Below are 26,148 nucleotides of genomic sequence, written 5' to 3'. Positions count from 1 at the left end.
AACACATGCCTTGTCTCTGCTCCCTGCAATCACGCATACTTTTCCCTCTGCTTCCAATCTCCTGTCACATGTTATTGCCTAGCCGGTTTCCACCTGTTCTCTGGCCTTGAATTGGAAATCACTTGCTTCTGGGAAGTCTTCCTAAATCACAGTTCTTAGTTTGGTGCTCCCTTTTTGTGCTTCCTTGGCACCCACGGTTTTCTTTTTCATAGACCTAACATGCAGTGGTAATTACCTGTCAACTTATTTGTGTCCGTTCTTAAACTCTAGAGAACAGGTAATTGTCTATCAGAGGCCCCATAGTATGTGCAGCATTTATCATTTTTAATGGAGCATAGATGGGCTTCAGTAAATATAAACTGAACGACTAAATGGATATTCTTTATAGGTAGAAACAGTTTAGTCAATGATACTTGAGAATTCTGTATGGTTCAATTTTCTGGTAATTTATAAAGTTTCAGCTAATTATTTGATAGGATTTCAATACATGTTAGTATTAAGTAGTATCTATTCTAATTTCCCTAACACACTGTGTACCTTTCTTTTTCAACTGCCAATTCTAGCTTCCTGCAAATGATTTTTTTTCATAATCATAGTATACCAACAAAGAAAGCTAGTTAAACATTTTTCTTCATTTGCTTTCCTCTCAAATGAAGGCAGAAAATACATACTTTCTTCCTTCCAACTTTCCATCTTCTTTCTGTTCTTTCCTTCCTCACTTTATGTTATTTCTTTTTCTTCTTTAATAAATTGAAATCTTTGGGTGAGTTCTCAGAAATGTGGAGGGCTGGGTCCCACCCTCAGTCATTCTGATTTAATTGAACTGGGCATCAGGAATTTGAAAAGCTCCCCTGCGATTGTAATATATAGCAAAGTTTGAGAACCACCAGGTTAGATCATTTCTGATGTCCCTTTCAGTTCTAAAAACTCTAGATTTTGTTATTTTAAGGGACTCTCCAGAGTGTTTTAAAATACAAAATATGCCCAGATTTTCTTTCAAAATGTAGAGCTTGAAATAGTTTTGTCTTTTCATGCAGTTAGCCTTGATTGAGGCTGTGTTAAAGGATGCAAAATTCATTGTCGATACTCAACAATTTTTGCTAATTTTCTTCTAATTCTCTTCAATATTCCCTCAGCATTTAAAACGTTATCTAGAAATAAAAATAAAACATTATCTAAAAAGAAAAATGTCTTTAGAAATAGTGTGATAAACCACTGGCTATCAGCTGAGAGATAATGTGCGTTAAGTTAGCCTTTGTGTGGCTTTGAGTTGAAGAAGTTCCTTCATTTAGTCATTAGATTTGTGTCTTCCATAGCTGAATATGGTCATTTTGGGGCCCTGTGGCCACCAGGGTGTAGAATTAGATGGTCTTTTATTGCAAGTATGTCCAGTGATTTTCCAGTAAAATGGCAGATCCTATCAATGCAGATAAACTTATTCTTCTTGGCATTTTTATCTTATTTCCTTCTCTCTTCCTCTTAATTGAAGTAATAGTCTGAAATATCGACTAGAATTTATTTTGAAAGCACATATGAAGCTAACAATCAGATCAAACCTTTTAACTGTTTTTTTTAATCTAAACTTATAAGCTTTAGTTTATGAAAGAAGGCTTTAAAATAAACCTGTGTGCATCAAACTCATTAGAACATACAACAAATGAAATTTCCATATTCAACACAAATGGTCTCTCAGGAAGCCCCAAAGTAAATTGAGAGGCCTATTGTTGATTCAAAAAGTGACATTTATTATTTGCACAATATCACCGGCAGTAACTCATAAGGGTGCTCACATTTTCTGTGAGTTTTACCAGGTCGAGTATGCAAATTCTCATGAAATTTATTTCATTTTAACTAGTTATTGCTCACTTGTATACTACAATTGGCTCATTTTGCCAAGTACTCTGTTTACAGATTGGTTAGAATTCTAATTTGTGCAGTTGGAAACAAAGCTTTTATTTTCTTTCAGTTTGTAAACGAAATGATAGGAGTATAGCTACCAAGTTCAATGGGAGAGCAATAAACCGAAGATGAGGTGGTAATACACAGACCTGAAAGTCATAGTTGTGAAACATGACTTTAAATGGTCACTGCATTTTACTTTCCCACATATGAATATGTATGGCACTATCCTTCACATTTAGTGTGGGGAAATACTGAAGAAATTAAATAATATTTTGTGTTAGTGAAGTAACATGTTTTAATCATATGTTACCATTTTTTTTGTTTTTAATTTTACAACTGTATACAATTTTTTTTTTTTTGCAGAAAGGGAGAGAGGGCAGGGTGACTTCTAGCATTGTTAAAGGAACATAGAAAGTGGAGAGGCATGCATTCATCCAAATAAATTATTGGTATATTTACATTACCGTGTAAATACATGAATACATTAGCAGTACTATGTAGATATATTAATATGTAAAAAATGTCAATATACAAATACATCAGAACATTAGAATGTAAATACAGGAATACATTTTCAGTGGACGTTTGATAAGTATTAAGATAGGCTTGGCAGAAATGCCCTTGATTATCATGAGGACAGATAGTCAAATGTGGGGCTTTAAATTATAAATTGTTTGCTACTAAAATTGTGTTGCTGACAAAAAACACTTAGTGACATTTTGTTAACATGTCCCAAATGCATTGACCTCCTTTCCATTTCTTGAATTCATTACTCTTGCCTATGAGTAGGGCCATACATTTGCTATCCCCTTGCCTGAAAGACTCTTCCTTAGGTTTTAACATGACTGGCACCGTTCATCTTTTGGTTTTTGGGTCTAGTGACACCTCCTCAGAGAAGCATTTCTTGACTGTTTATTTAAGTAACCAGTTCTTTTTACTGCCTTTCTCACCACCCTGTTCTCTTCTTATACCCCCTTCGCTATAGCTTTTATTATAGGGACCAATGCCTTGCTTACTTATCTGTTAGTTTTTCATTATGCATCCTCTCCACTATAATAGAAACTCTACAGGTGCTGGAACCTTATGTGTCTTCATCTAGGCTGTATTCCCAGCCTCTACTGTGTTTCCTGGAGTATCAATACATGATGAATGAATCAGTGATTCTCTGATCTGTGAACTGGAGAAGGGCACTAACATATAAAGAAAACAATACATAAATATCTGAGAGTTTAAACGTTAATGAGAAAAATTAGCTCTTCTTGTTACCTGATTTCCAGAGTAGGGCCAACATAGGATTTTCTCCTTTACTTGTCATTAGAAGTTGCATAGTTGTATACTGACCTCACAGAAAAAAACAAAAACACATATCACAATCATAAAGAGATTTTAGGTTTTTAGAAGGTTTTTACATTGTCTTCTGCAGTGCTACGTGATGTATTATAGATGCCTATACACTTTGCTATCTAGGCTAAATGATCATGGATTGCAAATTAATAATGAGATGAAATAAGACAATCCCTGAATCACCTTGGACAGGTGACTAGCAACAGGTGGTGGGCCAGTGAGAAGAATGAGATGGACGTTGGATCCAGACAGGATGGTCCCACTCCAGAACCCTGGAGAGTGGGAGAAAGACCAGGAAAACAGGAAGTTAAATTTAGTCTGCAATGATTTCTTGCCCCTGGGAAAAATAATTGCTTCATTCTATTGCCAAAAGGCAAATCGGCATCAGCTTAATTTGCCTGAGTCTGCCATAAACTGCAGATGGAATCGTAAAACATAGTTAGATTCAAATTAACACATCTGTCCTAATCTAAAGCAGGTGAGGCCAGCCAGCCAAGAAGCATCGAGGTATAATGCTGCACACAGATTACAATATGCAGAGGTATATTTTAAGAGCCTGCTGACAGTGGAATAAAGAGCCATGAAATCGTGTATTGCCCTATTTTCCTATATGGAGCCTGTCTTCTTGTACTGGGCTCCATCTTAGTTTTAAAGGACTCTACCAACACATCCATTGGGAAATAAATGAACAGACAAAAAGCACTGATTTGAGGTCCAGGAATCTATCGCATTTTAATCAGGATTCTTACCCGAACTGTTGCTTTCTCAGGTTAATTGAAATGACAGGGAATCAGAAATCCCTACAGTGCATTTTAATTAGACTTGAAATTCCAGCTAGAGGATTTATTTCTACTTAAAGCATCGGGCTTATTCTGTACAACCCATTGAGATAATGGGTAAGTAGAGAGAACAGCAGGCTCAGATATGATGGTTTAGGGCAAGATAACAATGTAACTGACCCTAACCAGGACACCGGTGAGAGTGAGGGGATTGTGGCACCCATTGGAAGTGCACTGCTGCAGTTTCCCTTCAAGAAAATCAGCCAGCTGCAAAGAATGGAGTTAGCCTCCAGAGACCATCTGCAGCCCTTCCAGGATCCCTCTGGAGCATTAGAGCCTCACTGTGTCTGCAGTCAGTGACTGAACATGGCAAGGGTATCCGTGCCTGGTCATTTCTGCTCTTGGAGGATTCCTCTAAAGAGTCATCTTTCCTTCCTGGTGGGTTGGCTAAGACTTTGTCAAATTTGTATTACAAACCTCATGAGGCTCACTTGCTCGATTCTCCTTCTTCCCCCCAGCCCCCCGCCCCCATTTCTTTTCACAGGTGTCAGATCTGCCTGACAGAATGAAGGCTTTTCCTGCCCATTACTGCTTGCTCTTCATTTATTTTCCACAGACATTACTTCTTCATAAGTTTGTTGCACTCTTAACTTTGTCTTAGCCTTTACTTCATGGAGAACCCATCTGACACCAGGGTGCATTTCATAATTAGATGTGGGGAAGCAGATTTAAAGCACAGTCTATAATAACCCTAATTATGTTTGATGGGCTTCTGTTGTCTATGCTTTACTTTATCCAAGGCCAAAATTTTGTTTTCTGCTGACACTGCCCACCTAACACTGGTACATGTGGGGACCTTTATTAATCTCGGGCAGACTTGACATACAAAGTCCCTAAGTGAATGAACTGAATATCTGTACTGAAGTGGAAAGGGCCTAGCACTAATTTCCTTTTTTTTTTTTTTCTCTTTCAAAGACTCTTCCTTATTTTTCCTCACTTATTTGTTGGTATGCCCAAGGACCCCTTCTCTCCTCCCCTCTCCTCTCCTCTCCTCTCCTCTTCTCTTCTTTTCTCTCTACTCCCTCCTCCCCTTCTCTGCCCTTCCTTTAAAGAGTCACTGAAATATTGTTTTCACATTCATACTTAACAATCCATATTGTAGCAAAATTTCCCCATTTCCATATCTGCATGTTCAGTAGCTTTATGGGACATTTTCATTTTGGATGTCCCACAGACTTTTCAGACACAATAATTCCTTTAAAATTAAATCCATTAAATTTCCTTATGAAAGGTAACTACTCAGTCATACAGGCAGGAGCTCTAGACATCAATCCAGATTTCTTGCTCTCCCTCAACCCCCACATCAATTTGGTCATAGTGTTATCTTGATTCTAACTCGTACATTTTGGTCAAATCTATTACCTCTTTCCTACCTTTCAAAAAGACACTGAGTAAATATCAAAAAGGGGGATAACATATAAGATGAATTTTCACAAGTGTACAATGTTTTAGAAATAAGTAGACACAAGCAAAAAAGAAAAAAAGTTCAAGGACAAGAGAGAATAAATGGGTCTGCTAAACAGGAGCTGGTATCTACAAGATGTAGAGAGGGGTGAATGATCATCCTGTCTTATTCTGACCACAGAAGCATCATATGACTGGCATATGACACCTGGTAGAAAACTGATTAGATTAAGTATTATCACCTAAAAGAGCAGCACACGTACCAAGATAATTTTCTCAGGACACCACAACTTCCCATCATGATGAGATAATTAAAGGGACCAGGCATTACCACCTTGTGTGGTCCCTGGTTTAGCAGGACTGTAAGCTCACATCACTTAATAAACTATGCAGGAACTTGGTTATAGGAGTGAAAGGGGTAAGAATGAAAGGTACTTGATTTTGGATAAATATATCAATGTAGTCTGTATGCTTGAGAACCTCTGGGATATTACTCATGCCTTTCTCCTGTAGATATTGCTTCTGTCAGTATAAATAAATGACTAGAAATATCTACAGTGTGCCTTGATCTGTTGACATTGCTGCAGCAACAGATCCTGGTCTAGGGAATAAAGAACTCCTCTTTTTGTAGTATTGATTATACACAGAATTATGACTGATTCTCATCAAAAAAAAATATTTGGGTGTTAATATTTATCTTCATGCAATGTAGTGGTTTAGTAGATGACAATGTTGTTAGACTGTACAAAGCTATGTTGCTTTGCTCATACCTAAAACAGAGAGGGATGATATCACTTTCAAACTGATGATTGCCTCTTGCTAGAAGATCTCAACAGTAATGCCTTTACTTCTAGATTAATTATCTGGGAGGAGGAGGAGGAGTGATTTGGGGGACTTTCATTTCTTTTTTTATTACCTAGTATTTATTAGCTGAATCGGTGATTGAATGGTGCCTCCATTGCATTCTCTGCTCGTAGTTGTCTTTGAAAAGGGTTAAGAAAATCAGTTTTTTCTGGGACTGCTTCAAGAGATTAACGCTTAGTCCTTTTGCCCTCAGCCTTGACTCTTCTGTTTGATCCAATACAATGCTTCCTGAGTTATCATTCCAAAGAACAAATGTGATCATATACTTTCCAGTGCATAAAGTCCTTTTATGATTTTCTGGCGCTTAAAGGTAAACTTCAAAATTTTTGGCACAGCATATTCAGGGCCTTTATTTATATGACCATGCTATTTTCTGAGCTCCTTTCTCTCTATTTCTCATATACATCTATGCTCTAATTTTAGTGGCCTCTTTGATGTTCCTGGAATGAAGCAGGAACTTTGTATATGCTATACCGTTTGCCTAGAATGCTAAGCAGGTACTCCCTCCTCTACTGTATCACCTGACAACACTGAATCCTTTCAGAGGTCTTTGTTGATCCTACATTTTGGATCATGTATACTAATTACAGCTCTTACTGTGTGTAGTAATTGTCCATGCTTTTTTATCTCACATAGTAGACTCTGCACTTCTTGATGGTAAAGACTATCTTTAGTTCTGTATGCCCAGCACTGACTTCAGTGCCTGCTATAAAATAGGTACTCAAGGAGGATAGATGGACAAATGGATGGATGAATGGAGGAATGGCTGAGCGGCTAGCTACCTAGATATATAAAGAGATAGACGGAAAGGCTATTGAAATATCTCTATCAGTCATCAACCTCCCCATTCAAATGTACTCTGTAAAATGCTACAAGAATATTCATCTTAAAATATAGATATGACCATGCAAAACTTTAAAATACATGTTAAAAACATTCATTGGCTCTTCATCTTATACATTGTTGTTAATTTTTTTCCATTTAAGAGGTTTTTTTAATTATGTTCAGTTAGCCAACATATAGTACATCATTAGTTTTTGATGTAGTGTTCAACGATTCATTATTTGCGTATAACACCCAGTGCTCATCACAACACATGCCCTCCTTAATACCCATTACCTGGTTACCCCATCCTCCCCCCTCCCTTCTGTAACCCTCAGTTTGGTTTCCTGGAGTCCAGAGTATCTCATGGTTTGTCTCCCTCTCTGATTTCTTCCCATTCAGTTTTCCCTCCCTTCCCCTATGGTCCTCTGTGCTATTCCTTATGTTCCACATATGAGTGAAACCATATGATAATTGTTTTTCTCTGCTTGACTTATTTCACTTAGCATAATCCCCTCCAGTTCCATCCATGTCAATGCAAATGGTAGGTATTCATCCTTTCTGATGGCTGAGTAATATTCCATTGTATATATGAACCACATCTTCTTTATCCATTCATCTGTTGAAGGACATCTGGGTTCTTTCCACAGTTTGGCTATTGTGGACATTGCTGCTATGAACATTGGGTTGCATGTGCCCCTTCTTTTCCCTACATCTGTATCTTTGGGATAAATCACTAGTAGTGCAATAAAACCATACCCATGACTTTGTCTGAAGCCTGCTTTTCACTTAAAACTTAATCAGTGCTTGGGGCGCCTGGGTGGCTCAGTCGGTTAAGCGACTGCCTTTGGCTCAGGTCATGATCCTGGAGTCCCGGGATCGAGTCCCGCATTGGGCTCCCTGCTCAGCGAGGAGCCTGCTTCTCCCTCTGACCCTCCCCCCTCTCATGTGCTCTCTCTCATTCTCTCTCTCAAATAAATAAATAAAATCTTTAAAAAAAAAAAAAACTTAATCAGTGCTACTTTGGGTGTGTCAAGCTGTTTGGAGATAATACCTTTAAGACTTCTGGAAGCTCTTTTATTTAGCCTAGAGGGTCCTTCAGGCTGTATCTGAATTATTTGAAATATTTTCATAAGGGCTTTCTAGCCGTATCCTCAGTTTGATGTTTATGTTGAGGCCATGTCTTTCTGACAAAGCTCTGGATTTGATCTTTCACTGGTTTGAGAGGCTGGCATTGAGACACAGTTTTTGTTGTTATTGGTTGGCTGGTTGGTTGGTTATATCAAATCCTGGTCTCTCTATATTCCTTTACTTTCAAACTCATCATTTCTTTATCACATCTCTTTCTTGTAGTACCTTATCAATGCAGGTATTAAGAGCCAATTGACACTTTAACATTCTGCCTGGAAATCTCATTACTCATATACAAGAGGTCATTAGGTTTATTTTCTTTCACTAAGGTTTTCTCAGGTGACAACCTTACCAACTGCTTTTCTCTACATAACATAGGGCAGTCTCACATTTTCCTAGCCTCCTATAGTCATTCTTTCAATGCCTTTCCAGATTCCACCAGTACCATCTACCAACCAGTACCAAAGCTGAGGCCACATATTATAGGTTTTTGTTATGGCACAACTTACTTCTCTGTGGCAGTTTCTTTCTTACTCTTCCATGTTTCTCTTACCTCTCTTAAGCAAGGTAGCCTGAATTTATTTGCATGGCCCTGACAGGGTTCCAAGAAGTAGAAATATTCAAGTGCTTTTTCATATCTCTGCTGGCTTCAAGTCTGCTAACGTCCTATTGGCCAAAGCAAGTTACATGGGCAAGCCCAGATTCTAGGGATCCACAAATAAACCCCACTCCTTTAGTGAGAGAAATTGCAAAGTTCCAGAGTTAAGTGTGTGGATTTAGAAAGGTTTTTTACTGGAGTAATTAATAAATCAGTCTGCCAGAGATATTTCAGTTAATCTTTAACAAATCAGACAATATTTCATTTACATATAGTGAAGGAACCCCAAACTGAGTTAATAACTTTTAGTATGCTATTCAATATGCAATGTTTGAATTAGAAAATTTAATTTTATGTTGTATACCATCTCTCTTAAAAGCACATGGATTCAAATATAAATCTAGGGGCGCCTGGGTGGCTCAGTTGGTTAAGCGACTGCCTTCGGCTCAGGTCATGATCCTGGAGTCCTGGGATCGAGTCCCGCATCGGGCTCCCTGCTCGGCAGGGAGTCTGCTTCTCCCTCTGACCCTCCCCTCTCTCATGTGCTTGCTCTCTCTCATTCTCTCTCTCTCAAATAAATAAATAAAAAATCTTTAAAAAAAAAAAAAAAAAAAAATATAAATCTAAACAGTATAATGACTTTATCAAAGGAAGACAGAATATGAAATTTCATAGTATATTTTGATGCCTAAGACAAATGAAAATTCATTATCTCTTTCTTTATTTCTCAGGTGATATTTGTGATCCCAATCCATGTAAAAATGGAGGTGTTTGTTTGTCAGGATTGTCTGACAATTCCTTTTCCTGTGAGTGTCCAGATGGCTTCACAGATCCCAACTGTTCTAGTGTTGTGGAGGTTGGTAAGTGCAAGATTTAAGCATTTCAGTCATTATCCTCTTTGTTTGCATGAGTGACTGACAAATTTGGCGTGGTGCAGTATGGGTATTCTGTACAATTTGCTGTATGCTGTGAATCAGTTTACTCCTCTGTAGTACTTTCGATTTTATAATTTGTATTTTATAGTTAAATTATATTTGTATTAGTGGTATTCTCAAATAATTTAAAAATATGTTTTAGTGATTAATGCTATACTTCAAAGTCGCTACAAGTATTACTTGAATATAATAAAATTTTTATTTCTCTAATATTGATAAACATTTAAAATTTTATTCTCACTCAAGTCAATTTATTTAAATTAGCCACTCTAAATAAAATAGAACTTATTTTAGTGACTGATAATATCACTATTTTGTAGTCTTCTAATCATTACTTTTCTAAGACTATAAATAAATCAAAGATGATGTTTCAGCTGCATTGTTCTTCAGAGTCTTCTCAAAAACTTTGCTTTGCAAATATTGAGTAGTCATTGATCATATTTCAATTTTTTTTTTCATCTGTGAAGTATTTCATTGGCATGTATAGTTATGGATTCAGGATAACTTCCATAATTTCCAAATTGTTCCCATTAAGGAAATAGCTGTACTTCAAATAATTTAGCACTGTATAAATTTGTATAGCGATTAAAGGTAATATGATGATTAAGTTTGAAAAAATTTCTATATTTTTTTCACATCTGTACCAAGAAAAATAAAAAGTGAGTTATATCTGTTCAATATAGGAAAACTAAACATGTTTTGGGTTAAATTTCTGCCAACCAGCATAAATCTTGGAAAACTCAGAGGTTTTGATGGCTTTTGAAAAATAGTTTTGAAGAAGAGAAGTAATAGTGTCTATACTAAGGGAACAGTTTGAGTTACTCATCACTGTATCTAATGCACCTAACCTGGTACCTTTATGCATAGTAGAAGCCCAATAACTATTGAATGAATGAAAGAAAGAATAATTAAATAAAACTATTAACTTGCCATTTTTGACCACTAGTTATTGGATTTTAGTGTGCTCTATTTGTTAAATGTGTTTTCTTGTATTTTTATATGACATTTTTATATGATGTTAGTATGAATGTAATATTACTGAAACAGTTGTATTATTACAGAAAGGTATTTTGTTTATTTAATTCATTTCAAATACAATTCTCTTCTAAGGCTTTTTTTTTTTTGACCATATTTTTTTATTGTTATGTTAATCCCCATACATTACATCATTAGTTTTAGATGTAGTGTTCCATGATTCATTGTTTCTGCGTAACACCCAGTGCTCCATGCAGAATGTGCCCTCTTTAATACCCATCGCCAGGCTAACCCATCCTCCCACCCCCCTCCCCTCTAGAACCCTCAGTTTGTTTTTCAGAGTCCTTCGTCTCTCATGGTTCATCTCCCCCTCCGACTCCCCCCCTTCATTCTTCCCCTCCTCCTGAGAGCCCAGGAATGGATCTTCTAAGGCTTTTATTAACTCACTGCTAGTGTGGGGGTTTGATACAGTGCCACTGAAATAAAACTGTTGTAACCACCTTGACCCAGTCTCCAAATATGTACGGGGAGTTTCACAGTTTAATATGAGAACCATATCCTCAGGAAAGTCTATATCTCTGAAGAAAATTATAGTCATAAATATTCCTAACAGGAATAGATGAATAGAATAAAACTTTAGTATTATATTTTAAGCCTGCTAACCCCAAACTGACAGTACCTTACATTTGTAGTATATAATGTTTTTATTGCTATTTTCTAAGAGCCAAATCTGGAATTAAAGAGGCAAATGTGTTTAAATAATTTTAAAAATCAGTATATTAATAGATTTTTAAAGTAAATACTTGAAATCTTTGGTCCATATTTTTAAATTAATTCAGTTTTCATCATTTCATCAGAAAAATGAGACTATGGGCAACAACACTTTAAAAACGAAATATACTGCCATAGTCTATGCAGTTCAAATGAGACTGTGGAGGAATCAAATGGTTATAGAATTAAATTTTCCTCAGAGTCATTATTATATATTATTAAAATACTTATGATACTCAGAAATCAGGTAGTTATAGTATATAATCTTAAGCTATATTTTTTATTATATGTTTTAAGCAAACTCATTCTTCCATGGTATATATTTAAGAGTTCTTGTAAGAAATATATCCATTTTATATTTGCTTTGTCATTTAGCATAGCATATTAGTTATACCAATTCTAATTTTATGGCTTGCTTTTATAACATTAAAATAATAGAAAACAAGTACCCTAAAAGTTTAAAAAATGGCCATGGTTTCTTAAATACAACTTCACTATATTGTGAAATAATTTTTTAAAGGTGAGAAAATAAGGGGAAATCAAACACAATTGTCAGGTTAGATACCTCTTTAGGACATACATGTATTACCTTAATTGCCTTTCTACTACTTCTTTCTCAACTCCATGTTTTTGTGCATATAATAAAGGAATACTGAATATTTGTTAAATAAAAACATTTAGTAGCAATGCTTTTAATCTCTAGCCTACCTGAGGTTTTTTTTTTCATATTTTTAAAACTACTTATTGGGACAAAATATATGAAACATTAGATCATTAAAGACCATCCTGCATTTTTAGTTTGAAAAAATCTATTACTTTGGTGGTACATTTCTGTTGTTCTTCCCATACCTTTAGGTAGCACCAGTGCAGAAAGCAGTGTACTAGAGTGTACTAGAATTTTACACAACCTCCCCCAAAAAAGCTATAGGTATTTTAATGTAATAGCTTAAAAGACAGAAGATTTTCGTTTTCGCCATTGATGTATTTTTTGTATTGTTTTTATTTTTGTTATGTTAATCACCATACATTACATCATTAGTTTTTGATGTAGTGTTCCATGATCCATTGTTTGCGTATAACACCCAGTGCTCCATGCAGTACGTGCCCTCTTTAATACCCATCACCAGGCTAACCCATCCCCCCACCCCCTCCCCTCTAGAACCCTCATTTTCTTTCTCAGAGTCCATAGTCTCTCATGGTTCGTCTCCCCCTCCAATTTCTCCCCCTTCATTTTTCCCTTCCTACTATCTTCTTTTTTTTAACACATAATGTATTATTTGTTTCAGAGGTACAGGTCTGTGATTCATCAGTCTTACACAATTCACAGCGCTCACAGCCATTGATGTATTTTTACTTACGCAAAGATGGAGATGTGGCCAAGCTTTATTCTAACCTTTAAGCCATATAAATTTTGTGATTATATGAATTCTAAATCTCCTTATTCTTAATTTCCAAAGGAAAGAAAATCTTTTCTATATTTGCTTAGAAGAAATTTTGTTTGATCCCAATTTTAAAAATTATTTTTACCCTGTTTGTTCTACAATCAAATAGATACTCTCTTCATGTAGCACATCTAGAAAGGAGAATTTCAAATATACACTATTCTTAGAGATAAAAATCACTTCTTGATTTTTACCTCAAACCTCATTACTTTATAGTAACTTTGTTTTAAGTTCTTGATGCTACTTATTTTAAAAGAGATCCTCTCCAATTTTGTACTTTTATTCTTCTCTCCTAAAGCATCTAGTGTCAGATAAGCACAAAACACTTTCCTGCATTTGCAATCATTCCTCATATCACCTACATTCCTATATTATGTGTGGAAGCTTGGAGAAATTGATTTGCTCAGATTTGTGAACTTGATTCACAAGACAACATTGTTTTTCTTAGATTTATTTCTTAATCTGTCTCTATACTCTAATATCCATCTTTTACCTCTCTCTTTGTCTCCTTGTCTGTCTCTCCCACACATATCTCCCTATTCAGACATACCTCCACACTTTAATGTTCTCAGCCTCTTAGAGTTATTACAACTCACTTCTGATAGCCACAAAAGGCAATAGCAAAACATCTCCTTGATTCAAGAAAAGGGTAAAAGAACCTACTTCACATCCTCAGATTTGAAGACATCAGCCAGATCAACCACTGTTTGCACAGATGTGCACCGGATGCTGTCTTTTTTTCTCCAGGGGACTTGTAGACAGGCCACCATGTGGTTAAGTCCCAAATTTCTTCCCAATTACCTGCTTACATTCCTGTATGGCACTGTGTAATTTGGAGCCAAATGTTGACATGTTTATTTCATATGGAGATTTCTATTACCAGTGAAATTTTAGAATTTGTATGTGAAAATTTTGGAAATTATTAAATTATCTAAGTTCCATGGCATAATTCTTCTCTGTGTGCTGTCAAATTAACCCAGTAAAATAATAGCAGTTGTGAACTTTTACAACTCAAATACATAGTATATTAATGCAATCAAAGAAAACAAAGTAAGTGATTGACTTAAAAAAATCTTAGTTTTCTTATATTCTTATATATCTATTGAGTACTTGCTAAGTAATAGTTACATATCTGGTGGAATGCCATGGTACACAAATTTACAGAAATTACTGTCTAGCAAGGAAAACAGATAAATAAATAAATAGATGAATATGATGGGTGTTGTGATAGTGGAAGCATATGGAGTCATAAGAATATAAAGCAGGTGTCTCATCTTATGCTGGATGTCAGGGAATGCATGCCTACCTCAAAAAATAACATTTTCACATGATTATAAAAATTAATTCCAATCTAGCAAGCTGAAAGATAAAAGTATTTAGATAATATAAGATATAGATAATAGAGATAAGAAAAGTCATAAATCCATGAACTGCAAGAAATTCGATGTGGCTAGGAGGTTTTTTTTTTTTTTAAGATTTTATTTATTTATTTGACAGAGAGAGACACAGAGAGAGAGGGAACATAAGCAGGAGCAGTGGGAGAGGGAGAAGCAGGCTTCCCGCTGAGCAAGGAGCCTGATGCAGGGCTCAATCCCAGGACCCTAGGATCATGACCCGAGCCGATGGCAGACGCTTAACGACTGAGCCACCAAGGCGCCCCAATGTGGCTAAGAGTTTAAAAGGAAGTTTAAAAGGAAGACATATAGTGGCCCGATGGATCTGGAGAAAGCAGGGGTGGCAGATTCTGCGTGATGTTTTAAAGAATTTGGACTTTATACTTAGAGACATGCAGAGGGTTGTACTTTTAGAAGATCATTGTCACTATAATATGACAATATGGGGAAAAAAATAGAACACAGTAAGGCAGGGGAACGATTTGAAGTCTACTGCAGGCAACCAGGTCAGACATGATGGTTTGGCTTAGGCAACAAAGGGAATGGAAAATAGAAAGCCAGTAAGTATTTAAAGGATACAGTCGATAATTACTGGTGACTTATGGGTTTATTGAATAAAAGGAGTGTGGAGAAAGGGAGGAGTAAAGAAGTAGCATCCCTAGTTTTTGGCCTAAGCAACTTGATGCCATTTACTGAGGTAGTATAAATTGAAGATACATGTCTTGAGAGGCAGAAAATGAGTTGAATATTTCACATACTGAATTGGAGGAATTTGCTGGATATTAGTTAAGAAGTCAGGCATATATTTGTAAGTTATAATTACACAGACAGTTATTGTATAAATTGTATAAATTTAGGGAGTTTATAAGTCAGCCCACAAGCAGAATAAATTTTGAAAAGACTAAGGAATGGAAACTGATAAGAAGTTCATCAATAATTAAGCAATAGGTAGAGAAAGTTAAATTTATAAAGGAGTCTGAGAAGGAGTGATCAGAAAGATAGAAGAAAAACCACAAAAGCATTACACCCCAAAAGTTAGGGGTAAATCATGTTTCAAGGCATATGTGATCAGCAGTATCAAATATGATGGGGAAGTTGACCAAGATAAACATTTATATTGATTACATGTGACTGATAAATGATATTGCAAACATCAGTTTTGCTGGAGTTGTGGAGAAAGATCTAGATTGTGGCACATGGAAGAATTAGATTTTTAAAAAGTGGCTGGGAATACAGGGAAATTTCCTCAACTTGATAAAAAATATCTATTAAAAATAGTGATTCAAAGGGGCACATGCACTCCAGTGTTTATAGCAACAGTGTCCACAATAGCCAAACTATGGAAAGAGCCCAGATGTCCATTGATAGATGAATGGATAAAGAAGATGGGTATATATACACAATGGAATATTATTCAACCATCAAAAAGAATGACATCTTGCCATTTGCAGTGATGTGGATGAAACTAGAGGGTATTATGCTAGGCGAAATAAGTCAGTCAGAGAAAGACAAATACCGTATGATTTCACTCATGTGGAATTTAAGAAACAAAACAGATGAATATAGGGGAAGGGAAGGAAAAATAAAATAAGATAAAAACAGAGAGGGAGGTGCAAACCATAAGAGACTCTTAACTATAGGAAACAAACTGAAGGTTGCTGGAAGGGTAGTTGGTGGGGGGATGGGGTGACTGGGTGATGTCAGCTTAAGGAGGGCACTTGATGTAATGAGCAGTGAATGTAATATGCAGCTGATAAATCACTAAATTCTACCCCTGACACTAATAACACAGTATATATTAACTAAATTGAATTTAAATAAAACATTTAAAAAGAAAGCCTACAGCTAAAATCATATTTAATGGTAAGAAATTTGAAGCTTTTCCACTTAGATCAGAAACAAGACAAGGATGCTCCCTCTCACTATTCCTTTTTAATATTGTACTGGAATTACTAGCCAATGCAATAGACAAGGAAAGAAAATAAAGGTATACATATTGGGAAGGAAAAATAAAACTATCCTTTCATGGATGACATGAACATCTATGTAGAAACAAATCCTAGTTCCCAGAAAAATTCGGGAACTAATAAACAATTATAGCAAGATTGTAGAATGCAAGGTTACTATATAGAAGTCAATTATTTTTCTTTAAACTAGTAATAAACAAGTGAAATTTGAAACGAAAAACACAGTAAGCAGAGCACAAAGGATTTTAGGGCAGTGAAAATACTCTGCATGCTATTATAATGTTAGATACATATCATTATACATTTGCCCAAATCCATATAATGTACAATACGAAGAGTGAACCCTGCTGCAAAGTATGGGTTTTGGATAATTATGATGTGTAAATGTAGGTTCATCAATTGTAATAAATGCACCACTCTGGTGAGGAATGCATATGTGGGGTTAATAATGGTGAGGTTATGCATATGTGGGGTTCAGGGACTGTATGGGAAAACACTGTACCTTTCTCTATTTTGCTGTAAACTTAAAACTGCACCCCAAAATCAAGTCTTTGATTTAAAAAATGGCTATAACATTCATCAATTTGTTCATTTATTTGTTTATTCATCCATCCATTAAATATTTATTGAATATATGCTATATGCCAGACACTGTTCTTGGCACTAAGGATATAACCACAAAAAATAGGCTTTCCCTTTATAGATCTTCTGGTCAAATGGGGAATTAGAGAGTAAACCATCATACTTATCATGGTAACTTCCAAAAAGAAAAATAAAGACAACTGTCAGGGAGAATAAAAGGAGGTACATTTTTAGGAAAGATTATTAAGAAAGATTGAGAAGTTGGTGTTTGAACAGAGAGTGGAACTGAAGCAAATTCATTGCATAGGGATGGGGAGAGAGCATGTAAATTGAAAGGGAAGTTTGGACCAAGGGAGGTTTTTCCTTTAACATGGAATTCTCATGTCATTATGATTAAGAAATATGACATAACATCCAAGCTTGTGTTTTACTAAGAATAAACTATGTTAGCTGACTCATGTAGATATTTCAGTAATATTTAGGATACATTTAACCTATTAAAACTATCAGTCTGAAGCCAAAGGACATAAACATTGGAATTTGGTAGTAATTTAAAACCCATCATCACTTTTAGAAAAAAATTCAAGGTACCTATGTGATGAGAGTAGTTCAGTATAGGATAACAAAGGCAGCATATTATGTCATTTGTAATTCTTCCCTTTACCCTCTCTGTAGTGGCATTGGCTTCTCACCAGGTTTTCTCATATAGAAAGATTAATAAACATGAAGATGCTTCATCCTGTTCTGTCTTCTCCTGTCTTCTTCTATCATATTCCATCCAAACTTATTTCCTTTGGTAACTGGTATTCCTTTTCTAACATGAATTCAGGTTCTCTTAAATTTGTAGCCCCCAGAGCTCATCACTGCTAATCTGTCCTCCTGCCTCCATTTCATTATAAGAAATTGGTTTCATTTACCCCAGAAACATAAAGTCTCATAATTTTTTTAAAAAAACCCCAACAATTTGCACTGTACATCTTGTACATCTTGCACCATGAATAGCATATTCCTGTTTACCTTTTAGAAGGTGATCACTGTCAGAATATCAAGTAGTGTAATAAAGGCTGGCACTGTCTGAAAGACTTCTTATTAGTGATCATGAAATATCAGAATGTTAACAAGTTTAAGTAGATATCTTGGGTAGAGCCAGGCTATTTTTAGATTTCTAAACTTTGGTTGCAAAATGAGAGATTTTATAAATTTCAGGTAATTATTTATATATTAGATAAAATTACCAGTAGTTGTCAGTTTTTTTCCCCTTTAAGATTACTTCTTGGTCTAAGGAAGGATATCTCATGATTGAATCCACATTTCTAGAAATTATTATAATGAGAGCTATTCTGCATAGACTAAAATAGTTTCTCAAAAATTGCTAGCCATGGATGATTGCTAAGAAATTTCCCGGTCAACTAGACTCAGGGGATTCATTTTCAGAGTTGTATTTATTTAACTTTACTGATAATTAGAAGGATTAAATGTGTGTTCATATAAATGAATAGAATTGTACAGTTAAGATGGAAGAGTTAAGGATTTAAGGGTAAATTTTTGTCATTTATTTTGTATATATTATAGAAAATTAATTTCATTTTACATATGTAAATATCTCTATAGCATAAACAATTAGCTTCTTAATTTTAAAATGTTTCTACTTTAGAAGAGCCTGGGTGGTTCAGTAGGTAAGCTCTTGATTTCGGCTCAGGTCATGATCTCAGGGTCCTGGGATGAAGAGCCGCGTTGGGCTCCCTGCTCAGGCGAGAGTCTGCTTTAGGTTCTCTCTCTCTCTTCCTCTCCCTCTGCCTCTCCCCACCCCCACACTCTCTCTCTCAAAATAAATAAATAAATCTTTAAAAAAATAAATAAATAAAATGTTGCTACTTTAAGGTTAATTATAATGATTAGAATTTGTTAGCTTGCAATTCCAAGCCCTAACAAATATATATTAACTCAAGAAAAAAAAGAAAAAAAAAAAAAAACACAGAGTATCAAAGAACCTTAGAAAGTATCAAGTACAGAGATCCTCTCTTGCCCAGAAAAAAGATAAGAGCCAATCTGTGGTACAGTTTTTATTTGTAAGAAAAGAAAATGTAACACATTAAAGGAAATACTGATGTATATCATTTTAACCATTGTCTGTTTTCTTTCTGAGAGTATAACCTTTCTATTGCTTGGGGATAAATACTTTTGTGAATGAAATGATAGTGGATGTGTATCATTATGCTTTTTCTGCTTAACAAATCATTACAAATTTGGTGGATTTAAACAACCATTTATCTCTCAATTCTGAGAGTAACGTAGGTGTTCTCATTGACTGGTGCTGGGTAGTGGAACATGGCTCAGCTGAGATAGTTTGTCTCTGCTAAATCAGGCTTCCTTATGTGGTGGTGGAAAAGTCCCAAGAGCAGTAAGAAAGATCAAGCCCAAATTGTAAGCACTTTTCAAATATCAGTTTATGTCACTTTAGCTAACAACAGTTTTGGTAAGAGGACCTGCCCCTTCATATTGAAAAGGTGAAGATGCAAGAGGGGAAAGAATTTGTGGGTGGTTTTACAGTTTACTATAGATTGTTAGGTAGTTGCTTTCCTTTTACTTTTTAATTTTTTCTTAATTAACAGTTTTTATTGGCAATGCAAAAAGTTGATGAACATGTAGATATATTTATAGATATTTATTTTTATGTTACTAGCCATGAAGTAGTCTGTTTCTTTATAAGGTAGGAAAAAGTAAAAGCTCTCTTAAAAAAGGAAAACTTGATTATTTTCTGTTCATTTTAGGAAATACACTGAAAAATTAGAAAAGTAAAAGTGGAACATTAAGTTGTTCTTTTAATCAAGTTCCAAATGGAACGGCATGAAGTCTGTTGTGGTACTGCCAAATGTACAATTCTACACATTTATGAAACTGAAAATTGCTGTTTTAAAGTGATAGGCTAAGTGGCAAATTTAGCATTAACCTCAAAAAATTTTCTCTGCCAGGTTGAGCACTTTCATGGAAAAGAGGTTTATAGGACACTCATAGATGACATAAGATAGTTAAAACATGCCCAATAATCTTTAAGACCTTTCATATAGTTATTTGGTTTTCTCTTCTTAATTTTCAACATGAATCTCTTTCTTGAGTCTAACAATTATACCTATTGTTTGTTTCTTTTTGAGTTAATTGCATATTGATTTTTGGTTAAAAATAACATTTTTAAAAAAAGATTTTATTTATTTATCTGACAGAGAGAGAGAGAGAGCAGGAACACAAGCAGGGGGAGTGGGAGAGGGAGAAGCAGGCTTCCTGCCTAGCAGAGAGCCCGATGCGGGGCTCGATCCCAGGACCCTGGGATCATGACCTGAGCCAAAGGCAGACGCTTAATGACTGAGCCACCCAGGTGCCCCAAAAATAACATTTTTTTTAACTTTTTTTTTTTTTTTTTTTTTAAAGATTTTATTTATTTATTTGAGACAGAGAGAATGAGAGAGAGAGCACATGAGAGGGGGGAGGGTCAGAGGCAGAAGCAGGTTCCCTGCCGAGCAGGGAGCCCGATGCGGGACTCGATCCAGGGACTCCAGGATCATGACCTGAGCCGAAGGCAGTCGCTTAACCAACTGAGCCACCCAGGCGCCCTTTTTTAACTTTTTTTAAAGATTTATTTATTTGAGAGAGAAGGGAAAAGAGAGCACCTGCAAGGAGCGGGGTTGGGCAGAGGGAAAGAATCTCAAGCAGACTACCCGCTGAGCACAGAGCTCGATGTGGGGTGATCTCACGACCCTGAGATCATTACCTGCTTTGAAATCAAGAGTAAGCCATTTAACCGACTAAGCCACACAGACACCCCTCCTTAGACTAAATTCTTAAAGTTAATGGTTGGGTTAAGAGTTATTTGAGAACATATAATATTGTAAGATTGTACAGAAAAGTCTAAATAGTTCATCATGATGGATTTATAATGAAAAGAAAGTGTAATGGGCTTAGATCTACTTAATCATAATAATGTAGATTTGGAGTCATTCAATTTGTAGAGGAGAACAGAGGAGAAAATATAAGATATATTTACATATATATAAAATGTAAGAGGAGAAAAATACACCTGGAGAACAGAGGTGGTTATCTCATCAAATATAGTTTTATTTTTTTATTTTTTTAAAGATTTTTTTAAATATTTTATTTATTTATTTGACAGAGAGAGACAGAGAGAGAGGGAACACAAGCGGGGGGGGGGGGGGGGAGAGGAAGAAGCAGGCTTCCCTCAGACCAGGGAGCCCAATGCGGGGCTCGATCCCAGGACTCTGGGATCATGACCTGAGCCAAAGGCAGACGCTTAATGACTGAGCCACCCAGACGCCCCAAAGATTTTATTTATTTTTTGGAGAGAGAGAGCAAGAGGGAGGGGCAGAGAGAGAGGGAGAAGCAGACTCCCTGCTGAGCAGGGAGACCGACACAGACACAGAGCTCTATCCCAGAACCCTGGGATCGTGGCCTGAGCCAAAGGCAGACACTCAACCGATGGAGCCACCCAGACACCCGTATAGTTTTAAAATAATATGTGAATACTATGTTTCCTTTTATTTTCCACTTAAACAATTATTTAAGGCCACAGATTATTTAAAAAGAACAAATTATAAACACATCTTAAGGTCCAGTTTGGTTGATAAAAGCTATGAGGAAAGGACTATTCTCTAGAATTCAAACCAATAAGAGAGAGAGTAGGCAGAAAAGTCATAAATAATGGCTCTAGAGCATGTGGAGTATGGAGCTGACTTAAGAAAACTGAATAAAGAAAACCTATGAAGGTTAGATAAAGGTAGGAAGTGGGAAAATGATTAATATTACTCTAATGGAAACTGAAAGCTGATTGACTGAATCATAGAGCATTTGCTCTCATCTGTCCTCTTACCATTAGTTGAAGATAGAATGAAGACAAAGAGATGAGAGAAGCATTAAGAATTCATTTAAAAAAGTGTCTTGATAGGTTGAAATTTATTTCTTAGAAATATTAGAAATCCTGTAGCATGTAATATTTATAAGTTAGATAGACTAATTAATCACCAAATCTTATTGGGACCAAGTATGTGCTAAAATCATGCTCTTTGTTATGAGGGATTACTAGAGTAAAGCATAATGGTTACTAATGAAACAGAAGGCATAACGTCTTCTCTCAAGGAGCTTCAAATGGTTGTCATTGTGTGAAGGTTTATTTGGCAACAGTGCCTGAGGCCATAGGAAAATTGGGTGACACCTCAAGGTAACTTTGTACTCTAAGGCAGTTTATCTAAATCAGAGTATTTATGTGGAGGCAGATTCTGTAGTCCATGTTATTTAAAGTACAGTGACAACACATAATTTTTAAATGAGTCATATAATGAGTGAGAATTTGGGCAGAATCTTCTTTGGAATATATTAAATTTTTCCCTTTGAAAGTATGAAACTCATCAAACTATGATTTAAAATGCACAGCAATCAATATTTATTGTTCTCTTTATTTTGTTTTAATTAAGGCTTGGAAAATAAAGTAAGGAGGATACAATTTTGGTTTCTTAGCAAAAGATGGAGCCAGTCATAGCGTGTTTTCTTAAGTACTAACCCTTGAAAAATATAGCAAATTTCAAATAAGAATCAGCACCTTCTTTTCATGGCATGTTGCTAAGTCTCCACAATGTCTTCATCTGATAAGATTTTAATTGAGAAATCAGAAGCCAAGTGCTTCCTCCAGATCATAGAGAGCAAATGAGTACAGAACTCATTACTGTTACTCATTGACATAGTAGCTGCCAAACATTTTCAACAAGATAAATATTGTTTCTGTCAGTTCAGCTCTCTTTCAATCAATGGCTTTGGCTCCCCCAGGCAATGGATAAATCAGGGTGCATCCTCGAACATGCTCTGACCTTTAAGGTCAACTTCTATTAATTATTCAGTGATGGAGGTCAAGCTATATTCTTCACAACGATGTCCTGACCCCACATTTCTGTGGTAAGGCTCACCTCACAACCAGGCATGCTGTCTATCAGGCCATCATGTAATGAACATTGAAGGGGGTGGGCAGAGAGTCTTTTTGTGTCGTTTACCAATCACCATAATGCCAAGGACATTTTTTCCCTCACCCTTTTCCCTTTAATAGTGTCTTGTATTTTTAGAGTACTCTATTTATTAAAATGTTAATATACATATTATTCTTGTAATAACCTTGAAATAAGCAGTTGAGCTAATACCAATCTCAGTGTTAAATAGGAAAATGATTCTATGATAAATGTAATGACTAGACCAAGGTCATAGATTTCTGCTACAGGCAGGCAGAACAGATGTTAAACCTGAAGTTTTGTCCAATGCATTGTCCATGGTCCAGTGTCTGTGTTCAAATTAAACTGTGCCTATTACACATATGGGGATGGGTGCTTTGAAACAATAAAAGAACCTGAAGATATAATAGTAATTATAATAATACCTTTAATTACAGTGTTTGTCACATGCTGAGCATGCTTTCTTGGAACTCTGTAAGAACACATTCTTTTAACGGATTGCAGCATGGTATTGTGATTAAGAATTCAGCCAGACTGAATTCAATCCTGGCTCTTCTGTTTACTAGCTCTGTTACTTTGGGCAAGTTGCTTAACCTCTCGATGCCTTAGTTCCTTGTCTGTAAAATTGGGGTAATAATAATACTAACTTTGAAGGGGTTTTGTTCGAATTAAATGAGCTAATATATGTTAGACCCTTAGAACAGCACTTAGCTTATAATAAGAGCTATATAGGAGTTATAAAATAAGTAAATATAAATAGTTAAATCTTATAGACAATTCAAGAGCTACGTACAGAAATCAGACTTCTAAGTTCCTGAATATTCCTCCATCATTTTAGTCATTAATAACATTATTTAGATGTCCAGTAAATCCTGATCTATTATTTTTATGTCAGGATTTTTTTCTGCTTGTGCTTGAATATGCAAACTGGGGGCAATTTAGCTGTCAGCTTTTAATTTTTCAAAAATTTCTTTCCTTCAACATATAATTTGACAAATCACCTTATTTGGTATGGGAAAAAGAGAACCCTATGTTTTATTATTTGAAAATTATGAGTAATGTAAGTAATGCTTGCATAATTAGGAATCGGCCTTTTAGGAGTATAGCTTTCCTTATGCTTACAGCAAATAACTTATGAATTGATTTTTTCTTTATAAGAATGCAAAATGAGAATCTGTAAAGATATAATAAATACCAAGTTAAAATGTATGATACCATATTAATATTAGGTTTTTAGATGTGATAGATCAACAGTATCTTTGTGGTTTTGCATAAAAATAGAATCACAGAGTACAAAAGACCACTAGGATCTTCCATTTAACCAATATTATTGAGCATCTTTTAAAGGCTATTCCTGACCCCCAGAGGCTAATCTCCCTTTTGTCTGTGACCCCAAAATAAAAAGCCTGCCCTTGAGATACTTCTGTTTGGGAAAGGATCATAAAACACACACATCAGTAGCCATTACACAATGAGGTAAATAATTATCATAAAAAGAGAACACAGTGCAATAGGTAGCAACAGGAGGAAAGGTTATTTTGAGTCCCGGGGATCAGATTTGACAGCTAAGATAGCTTTTAAAACTGGCTGGGATGGAAGTGTAGTTCACCAGCCAAGTTATTAGAGGGGAATGTTTTAAGCAAAATGAAGGATGATAAACATAAAGCTGAGGAACTTGGGAACCTTCTGGAAGAATTAGCCTTAGTGGTTGCCCAGAGTACTTGGTGTTTTTAGGGATGATTGGGAGTCAGACCAGCAAGGTGATTTGGACCTATATTGCAAAGGACCTCCAATCATCTTCTCAGACTATGCTTATAATACAGTTTTCAGTTTTATTAACAAAATTATCCCAGGATCATGATTCTATGACCTCTTTTCATAATACATTATTGAAACATATAAACATTATTTAAAAACAACACAAAACACTTTGCTGAACAGTATTTGAGGTAATTTTTAAGTACTACCTCAGGCTTGTCTTTTGAGGATTAAATTGTACTATTTTTTCCTATTACATTTTTATTCTGCCTCCAAGGTCTTTTTTTGATTTCATTAATTATTGTGATTGTTTTCAGTTAAAACTTGGTCTCATAGATAGTTGATTTGGGAAAGGCTGAATGTGACTTATTTACTGAAATTAGTGCTAATTTCTAACCTAGAATTTCTAACCAGAAATTATTTGCTGGAGGAAACAATATAAAGTTCTAACAACAGTTTCTGGAATATTCTTCTGTGACTATAAATGTCAGTTGACATGTGGAAAATCCTATGAGAAGCCACCGAATATTTATATTCACCTGGATGGTTACCTAGTCCTGGACACTAAGGAAACTGTTTCAATAAAAACAAGTGTTTGGTTTTCTTGTCTGTGGACTTAATACACTATATATGAAATACACACAAACTAGATTATTTGCTAGAGAGAAAGCAAAAGATTCGAAGAATACATTTAAGGCTTTGCTTAGTTCAAAATTTTGTAATTTTTTCCTATTGCTAAAATACTTTTAACATTGCTGGTAAGTCAGTCATATTCTCCCTTGACCCCACCCCAACCATGATCTCCTTTGTCCCATGTCTGCCTCCCTCCCCTCTTTTTCCTGCCCAGTCTTGCTCCCAGACAGAAAGAAGATAAGATAGTAGTCCCTAGCTCTCTGGGAATTAGTGTAAGGTGGAGCTGGAAGAAGGAGGGAAAGGAAATTAATTTCTTACTCTTTTAGTAGCTAATACAATGTTGGATTATTGGTTGTAATATAGCAGCCTAAAGAAGGCAGGTAATAAGGGCATGGTATTTTGTCCTAGTCAGATCTCATCTGGAGATTTAATTCTTCTTGCTGTATTTCCCAAAAGACCTTGACAAATTTGAATTTATCAGGAGGAGGTTAAAAAAATGATGACCAGGGTACATGCCATGATATATGAAATTAAGTGGAGAGGTTTATCTCAGTTAAGAAGAGAATTATGGGGAATATGATAACTGTTTTCAGATATTTGAATGGCTGTTATGTCAAAGAAAGAGCCATATCATCCCATTGTTTTCCAGAGGCTAGCCCTGGGAGAGCAATGTGACATGTTTCTTTATGAGATTTTAAGTTCCCTGCCACTAGAAGTTTTGAAGGAATATTTAGATGTTTAGTTGGCAAGTTGGACTAAGTGACCTTTAAGTCTGGTTTGGATTT

At 35.6% G+C, this 26,148-nt stretch overlaps 1 protein-coding gene across 2 annotated transcripts in view; it reads left to right on the top strand.

Moving 5' to 3' along the window:
• Nucleotides 1–26,148, top strand: part of EDIL3 (EGF like repeats and discoidin domains 3) — a 399,438-nt gene that overhangs the window by 99,234 nt on the left and 274,056 nt on the right. For both annotated transcript variants that reach the window (XM_021699551.1, XM_021699541.1), the window contains exon 2: nt 9,636–9,764. In XM_021699551.1, coding sequence (XP_021555226.1) covers nt 9,636–9,764 — 129 coding nt within the window. The remainder of the gene's footprint in view (nt 1–9,635; nt 9,765–26,148) is intronic.

The sequence above is a fragment of the Neomonachus schauinslandi genome, chromosome 7 (genome assembly GCF_002201575.2).
Source record: "Neomonachus schauinslandi chromosome 7, ASM220157v2, whole genome shotgun sequence".
NCBI classification, from domain to species: Eukaryota; Metazoa; Chordata; class Mammalia; order Carnivora; family Phocidae; genus Neomonachus; species Neomonachus schauinslandi.
The sequence above is the reverse complement of the archived record's forward strand: the minus strand, read 5'-3'. Positions and strand labels throughout refer to the sequence as shown.